Source organism: Vicugna pacos, chromosome 8 (assembly GCF_048564905.1).
Source record: "Vicugna pacos chromosome 8, VicPac4, whole genome shotgun sequence".
Lineage (NCBI taxonomy): Eukaryota > Metazoa > Chordata > Mammalia > Artiodactyla > Camelidae > Vicugna > Vicugna pacos.
The window spans coordinates 42,991,662-43,006,672 of record NC_132994.1 but is presented as its reverse complement, the minus strand read 5'-3'; the positions used below and the strand labels follow the sequence as shown (position 1 = coordinate 43,006,672).

Sequence of the window (15,011 nt, the reverse complement as noted above, 5' to 3'; positions counted from 1 at the left end):
GTTAAAAAAATGAACCATGTGAATAATTTTTTTCCCCTTTCCTCAGTCTTTTCTAGCACTGGTGAACTTGTTATCTTATCCCGCTGTTTATGAGCTGGCAGGCAATCAAGGTCTTCCTAATAAAGCAGAGTACTCTCTTCGTGAAGTCCCAACATGCATTGTTGTAAGTAATTTTCTTTTAATCTTTCACTTTTGTCATGCACTTTTTTAAGATTTGTAGTAAAAATGCAGTTTAACAGAAAAAAGAAACACTAATCATATTTAAAGGCTGATTTGATTTAGTTACCTACAGAATGTTAGCTTCTGAATGATCTATAAGTGCAATCTTTGATCCAGGCTATCTAACAGCTGTAGCACCTGTCAAAATGCAAGGTTAAGTCTTCCCAACTAGGAAGTAGACTTGGCATAAATAGAAGGATGTATATGAGTTATTTTAGGTGACTTATACTATTAGTCACACCAGTACTGCTCCTTCATTGGCGAAGATAATTAGGGATAAATTGTTTCCAAGGGGTCCAATATTTTTCTGCTTATTTTGAATGAACTATGTATTACTGCCCCATGAGGGCAGTATGTACATATTTATTTGAGACTTATTTTATATTCATACTCGAAAATAAGTAACTTGTTCTAGTCATTCAGAGATACTTAGTTCCTCATCTTTGGGTAAGTTTCTGAATTGAAGACACATAAATACGTGTATATATACATTAGTAAAGAATTATTTAGTTCTGAAATTCCACTGTTAATCAGTACTTTTTATTTCTGGTCACTTTGTCCTGTGTTTTGTCTTTTTACTATGGTCTTGACATTTTGAGTACTTCCAATTCTTATTGACCCTAAACATTTTGATTTTTTAAAACTTTCTCAAATTTTTGATAAATTTTGGTAAATTTTTGATAATGTATTTGAATGAAATATAAAGATAAGTATTTTTATCATTAAACTTTTAATTTATATTCTTTAAGTATTCCCATTCTATCTTGTCCTTACTTGTATCTTGACACTTCTTAAGTAGTTTTGTAATTAGCCATTTATTTGTCGGTCTTCCCTACTACTCTGTGAGAGCCTGAGGGCACGTAGGATATCTTAGTCACATTTGCACCTAGCACATAGTAGATATCCAGTGAATTGGTTTTGAAAATATTTCTAATATTATTGCCTTTGTTTAAATCTATTACGGAAAACAAGTACAAATGAGTTGTTATTTCTTCTCAAACAATGGCTTGGATGTTCTCAAGTGTTCATGGATGTTCTACAGTGCATAGTCAAAAATGTCTTTCCACTTATGTAAGGATTTGTCTTTTATTTAGTATTAAAACACTTAACTGTGAGTGAGTCCGTCTTTCCCACTACATTTTAATCCTATAGAAGAATCACTGCTTCTTATCGTTTAAACATATATAAACTCTCCTTGTTAAAAAAAGATTTCCTTGATCTGTGTTGTCTTTTAGCTACCATCCTATGATTTTCTTTTTTGTTTCCCTGCCAAAAAGTGTCTTGAACTTGCCTAAACTTGAAATTTCAACTTCTTTCTCTTGTATCAATTCTGGAAGTCACTGTAATCCTGAGTCTTGCTTGATCACCTTTAGAAATGGTTCTGCAGGAAGTCCCCGATGAATGTGTAATTCCCTGATCCAGTGGAACCTCCTCCTTGTTGATTTATCACTTTGTGGTGTTTAGCACAGTTGATCACTCCTCCTCAGTATCACTCTCTTCTGTGACCATGGCATTGCTTCCGGTTCTCTTCCAGCTTCTCTGGCCTCTCCCGCACACTCTCCTTTGTGGGCTTCTCCTCCTCTTTTTCATATCCTTTGTGTTCATCTCATCCAGTTCTGTGCTTCAGTTGTACACTGACAACTCTCTGACCTGTATTGCTTACTTGACTGCCAGATCTATAGCCAGATTTCTCCCAGATAATGGACATCTGGAAAACTCATGGGAAACTTACCATGTCTACAACTGAATACAATGTTTTTTCTATCCTAAATCAATTCTGTCTCTTATTTTTCTATCTTAGCTCTATCATCCACACAACTGAATAAGCTAGAAACCTGAAAGTTGTTGTTGACTCCTCTTTATATGTAGTTATTCACCATTTTATAGATTTTTCTCTCTCTAATGACTTGATTTTATTTACTTTTTCTATTTCATTTAAGACCATCTTAGTTGGGGCCTTCATTTTTTGTCTAGATTACTTCAGTGAGATCTCAACTGCTCTTTTTTCTTCCAGTCTTAACCCATAATTTATCCTCACACTAGTTTATCCTCAAGATGATCCTTTAAAAATGAAATCCAGATGCAGTCATTCTGTTGTTTAAAATCTTTGCTAATTTCCCTTTGCCTCCATGCGTGGTCCATGTTCCTTAATGTTATCTAATATTATCTAATATCTAGTGTAGACTATATAGCACCTTCTACTAAAAGGAATGAGTACTCTGAAGATTCCTTTGTTGTCTCAAAGGTGTCATTTTTCACACTTGGTCAAGTCCTGATCCAAACAGATCCACATGCTGCATTCAGTCATTGTGTCCTTTTAAATCTTATTCTAAAAAAATTGATCTTCCCTTTTTCTTTCCATGGAATTAACTTATTGGAGAAACTAGAATATTTGTCATGAGTTGTACTCATTCATTGTTTTCTTAGGAGATGTGAAATGGTGATTCTAGTTCTATCATTCTTTTTTGTATTTAACTGGAATTATTTATTAAAGGGAATCCTGAAATACAGTTCTTCCAGAAATGACAGAATAAATGCTTGATTCTATTTTTTAAATTTTCAGAGTAATGAACTGATGTTCTAATACTCAAAGGGAGGTTTTATGATTGTTATTATCATTATGAACTCCTGGTTTTACATATATATGTATCAGTCCAATGCAATCACTTTTGCTTTTGATGGTCAAGACACTCATTCTTTGGCTACTGAGTCCTTTTGATAGTTGATATTTTTTTCTTGATTTCTTTTATAAGATATGCTGGACTCATTGTACACATTTTCTGGTTCAGGCCTAGAATCTTCTTCAAAGAGTACTCGTTCCTTTTGTAGAAAGTATTTTTAGAAACTACAACCTGAGTACTAGGAATGTTCACTATTCAAGATTGTCATTATTTCTAATTCCCTTCACAGTCTTTTCAGTGGACAGCCAAGGGAAATAAGTAGTTGTTTCTTTTTCTTTTTTTAAGAGAGAAAAATTAATCAGGAGCCTATACTGATATTTCTTCTTACTTTGTTTATATATTTCTTTCTTCTTTACAAAGTTTGGTTTCTAATGACATAAACAAAATAACTCATTTGCTTTATTGCACAATGCACATATAATACTTTCAAAATAAGATTAGTGAACGCATACAGGCATTTCAGTTTTGTCTTTGGATTATCTACTGGGGATTTACAATCAGAATACTGTGTTTTAAAGTAACTTGAAGTAAATAAATCTGTACTCTGCCAGGTTCTGCCATTAACTTGATAGATAAGTTCATGACAGAATGTTTTAAAATTAGGGAAGTTCTTTTTTATTGTTTTAATTTTCTTTTCTTTTAAATTATAGAAAAATACTGTGTGGTTCCAATTTATAATAAGATTTATTTACAGAATGTGCTTAAACATTAGTCCTCACTTTCCTCTCTCCCCTTATACATTTTGATGTTTAATGTGATAACTCCTAGCCACATGTAGAATTTATAAATTATAAACTCTAATTAAATAGAAATTTATTTCCTTTAAGTAGCATTCACATTCTAAGTTTTCAAGTTCCTACTAGCTGTATGTGGTTAACAGCTATAACATTGGACAGCACAGAACATTTCTGTCATTGCAGAAAGGTCGGTTCTATAGTGCTGTTCTATAGCTCTAGTTTCTATTTTTGGTTAATCTTTCTGTCCATTTCAAAAATGAATATATATATATATTTTTTTCCCTGCTGCAGATTTCTTAAGCAAAAGATGGTATGCTATAAACACCAGCCTGCTCTTCGCATATTTCTTTTCTCTATCTTTAAATTTACTCCATAGTGGTACAGAGAGCTCTTCCTCATGTTTTTTTACAGTTGCATAGTATTCTGTTGTGTGGATGTACTAGAATTTATTCATCTAGTTGTCTGTTGATGGATACCTAGTTTCTTTAAGTCTTTTGCTATTATCAGTTACGCCAAAATTAATAACCTTGGCTTATCTTATATTTACCAATGTATCTCTAATTTTTTTTCTATTGCTGCATATCAAATTGTTGGAATGAGTACTCTGTTAGCTCACAGTTTTGTAGGTCAGGAGTCAAGTACTGTGTGCCTGGGTTTTCTGCTCTGAGTATTACAAGGCTGAAATCAAAAGTGTTGAGTAGGCTGAGGGCTTGTCTGGAAGCTCTGGGGAAAATCCATGTCCTAATTCATTCTTCTTGTTGGGAGAGGTAAGCTTCTTACAGTTGTGGGATTGAAGTGCCTGGTTTCCTGCTGGCTGTCAGCAGGGGGCTACTTTCAGGGCTTTGTCCTGTTGTCCCCTCCAGGTAAGCAATGAAGGACTTCTCTCATCCTCTGAATCTCTCTGACTTCTATGACCAGTCAGAGAGAACTCTGCTTTTAAGTGCCTCATTTAAGTGTCTGTCTTTTTTCAAATAGGGTAACAATGATAGGTTTGTGGGGATTAGAACATACACATATCCTTTTTGGAGGGAATCACCATTCAGCTCACTACGCCATCCGAGTGGCATTTTCCTCTACCTCCTGGCTGTAGACTGAAAGTTTGAATAGCCCTGAACTTACATGTTGAAACCTAATTCTCTGTGTGATGATATTTGGAGGTGGGGCCTATAGGAGATGACTGGTGCCTTAAAAAAGACCCTAGAGAAATCTCTCGCCCCTTCTGCCATCTGAGGACATAAGAAAAAGATGACTTTTTATGAACTAGAAAGTGGGTTTTCACTGGACAGAAAGTCTTTTGGCAACTCAGTCTTGGACTTCTCAGCCTCCAGAACTGTGAGAAATAAAGTTTCTGGCATTTATAAGCTGCCCAGTCTGTGTTATTCTATTACAGCAGTCAGATGCGCTAAGAGACTCCCCAGTTTGAAAAATCCCAAGGAAGGACCTTAGTAAAGCCTGCATTTTGTTTGTGGGTGTTCTTGATTAACCAGTCATAAGCCACTCCTAATAGTGCAGGTATAGGAATATTGGCATTACGGTTAACCTAGCTCTCGCCCTTCACTTGGCCCTTTCTTAAGTAAAAGGGGTCAGATAGCACAAGCATAGCCATTGGGACAGTTGTAAGCAGAATGGGCACTTAAACATACATTTACTCGTAGAGAATGCATATTCCTCTTTGTTTTCCCAGTCTTGGTCTCATTCTGGCCTGCAAGATGATTGAACATAATCTCAAGATGGACGATATGCTTTTAAAAAAGCAGGGTTTCAGACTCCTTTTTTCCGAGACCCAAGCCTTACTTGCATTAGCTTGTTACTGGGAAATTGCTACTTAATTTAGGAAACTAATTGCCTTATTGACATGTGTTGTAGTGCTTAGAATCTGAATTTCTCCATAAGAGTGGCTTCCCAGGAGTTTCCTTTTCTTTCGTAAGTGGTGATCCATCAGTGTAATCCTCTGTGAAGAAGAAGTTATTTACTGTAACATTTGTTCTCTGAAAATGCATTATTATTGATAGATTGCTGCGATCTACTCTTCCAGCTTGCTGGGAATACATTCTCTGTCTTGTATTCTTTCTTATTCTTACAGTATCTAGATTTCAGATTCAGAACTAGAACTCTGGAGTCACAAAGTGTCACATACTGTTTTGATACAAGGAATACTCAGCTAAGAAGCAGACAACAATGACAGATTATTTAAGATAGCAGTTCTTTCATCCTTCATTGTGAGGCAGTTTATTTTGTATTTGCTGACTATAAATTCTTATGCTAATATTATTTACACAGTTTTACAGGAAAAACTATAGGATGGTAAATGCATTCCTAAATGTTCCATATAAACTTTCATTAGGTAAGTTTATACAAAATCCAGTTTTTACTCTGTCTTGCATTTTTTCAGATGTGATATTGAGAGCCATTATTTCCTCCTCCTTATAAACTTACTCCCTTGCCTCTTACTTATTTGATGATATGTTTGTAGTATTATCTACATAGTTCCCCATAAGTATTATGTGACTTTATTCCCCAGCATAACCTTCCTCTTTTACCCTGTTGGTTACAGAAATATCTTGAATTTAAACTCATGGAGGTAGCAAGTTTCTTGGCCAGGAAAATGAGCAATGAGAGAGACAGGTTTTTGTCTATGCGTAGAGTTCTTAGGCTTGAACCCAAAGATATGCACAAATACCAAGTATTATAGAAAGAAAGGCTTTTAGAGAGTGCTCAAAAATTTGCAGTAGTAGGCTTTAATTTCCAGTGCTTGGGACATCTTGTGGCACCTAGATAATCGGATTCTCTGCACTTGCGCCAGTGAGTTTTAAGCCTGGTTACCCATTGCAACAACTTTTGGAAGCTTTCACAAGGTTATTAATGCCAGAATCGTACCCCCAGGGATAGTGACTTAATTGCTCTGGGGTAGAGCCTGGGCAGCTATATATTTTTTAAGTTCACTAAAGTTTTTTAAGTTGATTTCAGTGTTCGTTCAGGACTGGAAACCACTGATTTACATGAGCAGAGAGTATCTATTAACAAAATCTCAAACAGTTCCTAGGTAAAACTGTTTAAACCCACTGTTCATGATTCACATTTGTAGAGTTCATATTTGTTTTTCAAAGTAGTTTACATTTTTAGCAGTTTAAATAATATTTAACTGGCTGCTCACAATACTAGATGGGGTATAAATTAGTAATTCTCTATTTTGGTTAAACATTTGATGATTCATTTCAGGAATCTTAATGCCCCTACCACACCCAAATGAGTTAATTAAGAATCTTTAGGGGTGAGATGCAGGAATTAATTTTTATAAACAGCTCCGTAGGTGATTCAAATGTGTAGCTGAGTTTGAGAACCAGAAATCTAAGTAAGTATTTGTTGATTTGGTTTTCTTTAAATGGTTCCAGTCAAGCACAGTCTCACCCTAAGTCTCTTTTTCAGGATATTATTGATAGACTTATAATTTTGAATTCTGAAGCTAAGATTCGTTCTTTATTCAACTATGAACAGTCACACATATTTGGTTTAAGGTAAGGTGCTAGATTTAACTTAAGATACATTTTCTGTGTTGCAAAATGTTAAGCAAATGTTCTATATACTTTCATAAAGTATTTAAAATAAACTAATTCTTAAAGCATATGTAAGGGTAATTTGTCTTCCTATAATATTATGAAGTAAATTATAGATATTAGATTTTTACATTATGGCCTTTGTCTACATTTAAGTTCTCTGTTATTACAATGTCTTTCCCTTTTGCTCGATTTATTAAAAGGCATTTTGTGGACTATTCAGTTTACTAAGGAGTGAACTGGGACTTCCCCGGATTGGTATTTAATTGGACTCCTGCTGTAATATAAGCTTGAAAGAGGCCTAGAAATGGACAATTTTTATTTTGCCCAAATTCTGCTCCTCAGTGTTAATCATGTTCTTTTAGTTTCGCCAAGGTTTAAATCTTTTCTGCTTGATTTTATATTTCTTAACATTTAAAAGCAACTGAATTACAGAAATTTCTCACTTTCTTTGGTTCATGATTTTATTCCCTTTTTACTAACAAAGTAACTTTCTCAAGAATGAGGGAAGAGGTCAGTGAGAAATGTTCTACCTAAGAAATAAAGCAATTACTTTTCTAAAATTAGAATTTTCTAGTTTTATAAGTCTTAAACTCTTTTTTTCCATTCATTGATAGCTGAGCTTCATTTTTGGACTTTCTAGTTCAAATAAGGTAGAAAAAAGCTGCAGCTGTTATAGTTCTTTGGATGGTGTGCCCTTTATCTCAAAGTGTATTTTCACATTAAATTTTAACTTTCGGTGAATAGCATCAGGTACTCATATAGTAAGCAGTGATGAATTCTGGGAATAATCCATTTAGTAGAACCTCCTTTTGCATAGCAAGTATGTTTGAGTTTTCTACTTACAGAACACTTTGGCTTCTTATTTTTGATACATAGGGTGAATTTATTCTGTATGTTTTCTTTTATAGAGTAGTATTTTTCTCTAGTGTTCTTCTGGCAAAAAAAAAAAAAAAACTAATGAGGGGATGTTAAGTCATGTAAAAAGCAGTCCAAGAAGTAATTTAAATCATAGCTTAGTGTTATATAAAATCTTGTGTTTCTGTGTATTTTGAATTTTTACCTGTATCATTTTCTTTCACTTTCACAGTTTGTTTCTAACTGTACCATTCCCTTCAGTAAATCATCTCATTAATGTGCTTGATTTCTACATTTAGCATTGCTTTTTTCCATTCACTGTATTTTTTCCCTTGCTTCAAAAATCTAGAAATAGCATAATGTTAAGTTTGATAGTTTCTTTAGTTTTACTAAAGCACTTAGATGAGGCTAATTTGGGGTTTAGTGAAATGTGGATTTTCACTTTTAACAACATCACATTCTGTTTAAATTTCTGCATTTTTGTTTGCCAAGATCTTACAAATCTTATATTGTAAATGACTAATGGACAAGAAGGTTTCTCCTTTGATTAGCCCTCCTGTCTTCTTTGTTTCCACTTCCAACCTATCCTTCTCTACTGTTGCTATCAGTGTGCAGACAGGCCTTTACATATTTCATTTCATTGTAAAATGGGGCAACACACACACACACACACACACAGAAATTTCCCTTGACCTCACATCTCCCTGCAGCTGCTGTCCTGTTTCTCTGCCTCTTGCAGCAAAATATATCTATACCAACTGTCCCCTCTTAGTCACGTCTCTTTACTCCTCAGCCCACTTAGATTTGACATTGACTCTATAGCTCTGTCAGAACTGCACATCCTGCTCATCTCAAGGTCACCTGTAATTTTAAAGGCTGTTCTTTAAGTACAGATTTCTGAATTTTGTTTTGAAGAAAATTAAAAATAGATCACATTAGAGTTTCAAATGAAGAAGTAATCGGTTTTAGGAGAACTGTATTAACATTTTTAATCGTAATAAATTCTAATGTGCATATTTAAGAATTACTACATAAGATTTAAATTGTTAAAAATAAACAATTCCACAGCCTTAATTAAACTTAATTTATAGTTTGATATAAAGAAAACTATAAATACTGAGTGATGATATAGTTCTTTCTCTGTAAGATATACAGTTTTTATATTGAAATAAAATATTCAAGGGAAGAGTGTAACATTCCTCTAAACTAAAGATGGTTAAGAAAAGCTTAAACTGCAACATCAGTAGTTTCCAGGGGACCTGGCACCAAAAGCAAAGGCAACGTGAGCAAAAATAAACAAGTGGGCCATCATGAAACGAAAGCGCTTCTGAACAACAGAGAAAATCACTGACAGAATGAAAAGGCAACCTATAGAATGGGAGAGAAAAAGTTGCAAATCATATATCTGATAAAACGTTAATATCCAAAATATGTAGGGGGGAGGGTATAGTTCAGAGATCCAAGGTTCAATCCCCAGTACTTCTATTATACTAAAAAAAGGAAAAATTGAAATAAATAAATCTAATTACTCCCTAAAAAACAAAAAACAAAATATATAAAGAACTCACACAACTCAATGGCAAAAAACAAAATCTGATTTTAAAATGGGCAGAAGGTCTAAATAGACATTATTCCAAAGATGACATACAAGTGACCAACAGGTACATGAAAAGATGCTCAACATCACTAATCATCAGGGAAATGCAAATCAAAACCACAATGAAATCACCTCACAACTTTGGAATGACTATTATCAAAAAAACAAACAAACAAAAAAACCCCCAAAACAAACAAAAAACAACCCCAAAACAAGAAATAATACGTGTTGGTGAGGATGTGGAGAAAAGGGAACTCTTGTGCACGGTTGGTAGGAATGTAAACTGGTTGAGTCACTATGGAAAACAATACAGATGTTCCTCAGAAAGTTAAAAATAGAACTACCACATAATCCAACATGATTCAGCAATTTCACTTCTGGATTATTTACCCAAAGAAAATAAAAACACCAATTCAAAAAGATATATGCACCCTCATGTTCATAGCAGCATTATTTGTAGTAGCCAAGACATCAAAGCAATCTAAATGTCCAATGATCGATAAGTGGATGAAGAAAATATGGTATATACACAATGAGATTATTTAGCCATAAAAAACCAAAATCTTGCCATTTGCAACAACATGGATGGACCTTGAAGGCATTATGTTATGTGAAATAAGTCAGGAAGACAAATACTGTATGATCTCATTTACTTGTGGAATCAAAACAGAAAAAAGCTCATAGATACACAGACCAGACTGGTGGTTGCCAAAGGTAGGGTGGGGAGAAAATGGGTGAAGAGATCGTATTCCATACTTGAAAGTTGCTAAGACAGTAGATCTTAAAAACCACAACAACAAAAAATTCCTATAACGATTTATGTGATGACTTCTGTGGAGACCATTTCACAATGTATACAACTATCAAATCATTACATTGTACACCTGAAACTACTTTGCTATACACTATGTCAATTATATCTCAATAAATTATAGAGAATAAAACCGTCATTGTGCCTTAATTAGTGTCCTTAAAAGGCAGGTGTTCAAGAAAATAATTTGCACCCAGAATGTTATAAATATACAACTTTCTTTAAGAATATATATATATATATATATATATATATATATATATATATAATACACATATCAAATATTTAATTTTATTCTATTAAGTTAATATAAAGAAAATAACCAAATGATCTGTTACTAACTGAAGACATCAGTAACTGATTCAGAATTCTTATATAATCAAAGAATTCCCGTTTATATAGAATAATTAGAATATAATGAAAACAAAAGAAAGCAATACTCATTATCCTTATAGGGAATATTCATATCTGTTGAAGATAACCATCACTGGCCTCTTCATGCTTCATGGCCAAAAGTATTTTTTTTTGAAAAATAGGTTTATTGTTTTAAAACTACCTTTTTTACTTAATTATTTTACATTATTCTTTCATACATACAGATATTCATCTATACCATAATTTTAAAGGATGAGTAATATTCCAGTACATGGATAAATCTGAATTTTGTTTTTATATATGAAGTTTATTTTAAAAATTTATTATACATCTTCATAAATCTCTCTCTCCATAAGTATTTCTTTAAAGTAAATCTTTAGAAATGGACTTGCTAAGTTAAAATGCAGGCACATTTTCAAACCTTATGTGTTTTCTTTCTTTCTTTCTTTCTTTCTTTCTTTCTTTCTTTCTTTCTTTCTTTCTTTCTTTCTTTCTTTCTTTCTTTCTTTCGGAGGTACTGGAGAATTGAACCTAGGACCTCATGCATGCTAGGGAGGCACTCTACTACTGAATTATATACCCCTCCACACCCCAAACCTTATGTATTTTTATCTGTCTTCTTGTATGACTCATTTTATTTGAACTCTCTGCACCATTTTATATTCTAACCACTCTTAACACTGCTTCCTTTCAGCTGGTTCATTCATTCAGAAAACAGTTATCGAATTCCTACTAAGTGCTACACTGCTATGTATGGTCTGTTGGAGAAGGATTCTGTGGCTTTGTTATCTTTTTATTTTCTGGAATCCTTTATGTCAGTCATTTTTACTGATGTTCCCTCTTCTACCTACCTTTCCAGTTGAACTCTAGAGTGTGTCTTTAGTCCTTTATCCATTTTTTTCCTATGGTGGCTTCAGATTTCACTTCTTTACTGGCTAAACCTTTATCTGTGTATCTATCCCTAAGCTGTCTCTTGTCCATATGTCCAAATTTTATTTAACGTTTGGATATGCATACCATACAAGTTCAGCAAACTCAGTATGTTCAAAAACAATACACTGTGTGTACTTACAGAAATCCACACTAACTTCCAGCTTCAGGAGATCCCAGAGCACTTTATGAAACTGAAATATGAATTTGGTACATAGCACTAGCGAGCAGGCTCTCCACAGCCCCTGTTCACAATTTGCTGCTTGTGTAGTTTTATTGGCAAACTGACCCTGCTCTCTTTTCTCTATGCTTCAGATATAGGTGTATCAGAAACTTTAAGTACAGATTTGGAGGTATGGTTAGTATGGGTGTAATTCATGTCGCATTGTTGGTTTTGATCATCAGGCAGGGAATTGGGCATTGGATTTCTGCTAGTTAGTTTGTATGTAGTAATCAGAAGGAAATCTTTTGTATTGGATTTTTGTATTTGGTGAAGTAAAATATACACATGCAGCGTATTTGATTAGAGTCTGTTAAACTATAACTTATGGAATTTATGGTGGTGTATACATGGAGGTATCTAAAATGTTGTTAGCAATATGTTATATCCGTATATTCATGGAAGAAATACTAGGAAAAAGTGGCAGGTTGAAGAGAAGAGACTTGTGACTGCAAGCATGAAGTAAACAAAGAGCATTCTTGGAATTCATTCAAGCGGAGATGACAGCTAAGACTAAACTTCACAGAACCATTCCAGGTGTCCTGGACAAGTGCTCATCTGCTCGCATTAATAATATGATGATAATGTTTAAAAAGTGACGTGTAAGAATGTTGTAACTAAGAACACAGAATTCTTCTGGTAGTGATATTTGATTGGGGTTATTTGCAAACTCATGGGGGATCCACCGTATTCAAGATACATTCCAAACCAAATGAAAGGATTAGTCCCAAATTTCAGAGATTGTTTTATTCCTTTATACAGTTCAAATGAACTGTCACTTTAAGGAGACACTGCTTTTTATTTCTAGGAATGAATTGAAATTTAGTGATGTTTGGTTGGATTTTTCAGATAAATTAGACAAAAATTCTTGTAAACTTATGAACTTATAGTGAGTATTAAGTTGGCATTACTGTGCCTCAAGTGCCACAATTTCTGATTTGAAATTCAAAAATTCTGAAAACTTACTTGCTATATTCATCTAATCTTACCTGAAGTAATAGGAGACTCTTTGTAGTCTTTATTTAGCCTGTCTAATTTGAATATCAGTATATTTTGCCAAAGAAATATCGATGTGCTTGATTATGAAACATTGCTCCATGTTCTGTGTATACTGTATTTTGCTCCTAAATGACCCGAAAGTTTAAATTCTTGGTCCTTGGGTTTCTAGATAAAGAATTATAGACCTTTACATCATGACTTTGCAATTTTTAAATCACTGAGGGTTAAGGAGAAGGTAGCAAGGGGGAAAGAAATTTTATAGTGTATGGTATTTTAAACTCCAGCTTTGCAATCATGTAAAATGCCCACTTCCACACTAGATTGGGAGGCTCTCTTGGCATCTGAGGCAAAACAGTGTCTTATCTTCCTCGTTGATAATGGGGCCTAAGGCTCAGCTGCAGAACTTTCCGCATTTCTGACTCATTTAGGGCAAGTGGGCTCTTCTCAAGGCAGTGCTGACAGGGAACCTCACAGAGGCTCACAATATGATAAGTGTGAGCTGAAGCACCTCGTAGCCTGATCACATTGTTAACAAAAACAGTCTTTCGTTATAACTTGGTTATGCTAGTATGCTTATTGGTACATATTCAAAGATATATTGATGTTTCCTGGTGAGCATCAACACTTTATGCAGCTGTGTGTAGTGATATAGTGATAAAATGGACATCTATAATTGTTTGGGATGATAGAATGTAACGTATCAAGAGCCTTTTTTTCCAATGCACAAGAATTCCATCATTAGTGTTTTTTATAATATACATAAAACATAAGAATATCACAAAATTTATAGGGCTAATATAGAATTAATGTTATATTCTTAACAATATATTATTATTTACAGATTAACAATTAAGAGCAGTAACATAGTCTTAATGTTTAGCATGCAGGCCTGCGAGTTTTAGGATTCTGGTAACCCTGGTTAACAATTCTTTGTCCTGGAGCTCTGACTGAATATACTTAGATTTTTCTTTTCCTGAGAATACTTCGGTTTTTGTTGGTCACTAATGCTAGTTTCCTATGGTTAAACCTAAATCCTTACTCAGGAGGAATTTTATTTCAGACTTCTAATGTAAACAAACTCATTAAGAAGGTTAAATTGGCATGTAAATTTTTTTCGTAACTGCTTTATCCAAGATATTTCTCTATGACACAAATTAAATCACATGTATTATTACATTACATTAGAGATAAAATTTAATAAAGTAAAAATAGCATTTTTAGAAAGATAATTTAGAGTTTAGGAAACAAATAATTTGTTTTTGTTACTTGAGCAAAAGCAAAGGACTGAGCAAAGTCCAGATTCCGTGTGGCTTAAATTCACTTTCCAGTTCCATCGGAGTCTGTTTATCTTTTTTTGGCAGAATAGCTAGAGAAGATAGTAGTTCATGGTCCATCTGACATCTATGAAGCACTATTTTTTATTTAAGTCAATAAGTGTGTATAGTTTAAAAAGCCAAACAGTATGGAGAAGCTTTTAAGAATAAGTAACCCTCTAACCCTTCTCTACTCCCGAGCCCTGCTCCTCAGAGGCCACCTCTTTCAACTCCTTGAATTGTTTCTTTTGGCAATCATCTCTAGATTTTTAAATAATATGCTTATGCTATGTCTTGATTTTTTAAATTTAGGTTTAATCTCTTGACTTTAGAGATTTAGAAGTTTAGGACTTAAGATTTCCTCTGCCATCCCTCTTTCTCCGCTGTGTAGTTTCATCACGATTTTGATTAAATCGCCATTGAAAGTTTACATTATTGTGTCTACATAAATATTACTCATTTATGGGCCAAGTATTCTAGCTATTTCCTTTTTCCTACTTTATTTTTCCTGAAGTTAATAATTGCATGACTTTTCCCCATTTGTTTCATTTTCTGTGTACCTACGAATGTATCTCCAGACTGTCCTGAGAATATACACTGCCACCTCTGCTGCTGCATAACACTTGTATAGTGCTATGTCCCAGGTACTGGTATTAGGTTCACATTTAAATCTCTTGATTTCAGAACAACCCCATCAAATAGGTACTCTTACTAGCT

The 15,011-nt window shown here is 33.9% G+C and overlaps 1 protein-coding gene across 5 annotated transcripts in view; it reads left to right on the top strand.

The window, feature by feature from the left end:
* The window catches only part of TBC1D32 (TBC1 domain family member 32), a 131,438-nt gene that overhangs the window by 63,006 nt on the left and 53,421 nt on the right, over positions 1-15,011 (top strand). For all 5 annotated transcript variants that reach the window (XR_012074970.1, XR_012074969.1, XM_072965806.1 and 2 more), the window contains 2 exons: positions 47-163; positions 7,064-7,152. Coding sequence is in view for 3 of the 5 variants with exons in the window: in XM_072965806.1 (XP_072821907.1) it covers positions 47-163; positions 7,064-7,152 (206 nt within the window). In the remaining 2 variants the exon portion in view is untranslated. The remainder of the gene's footprint in view (positions 1-46; positions 164-7,063; positions 7,153-15,011) is intronic.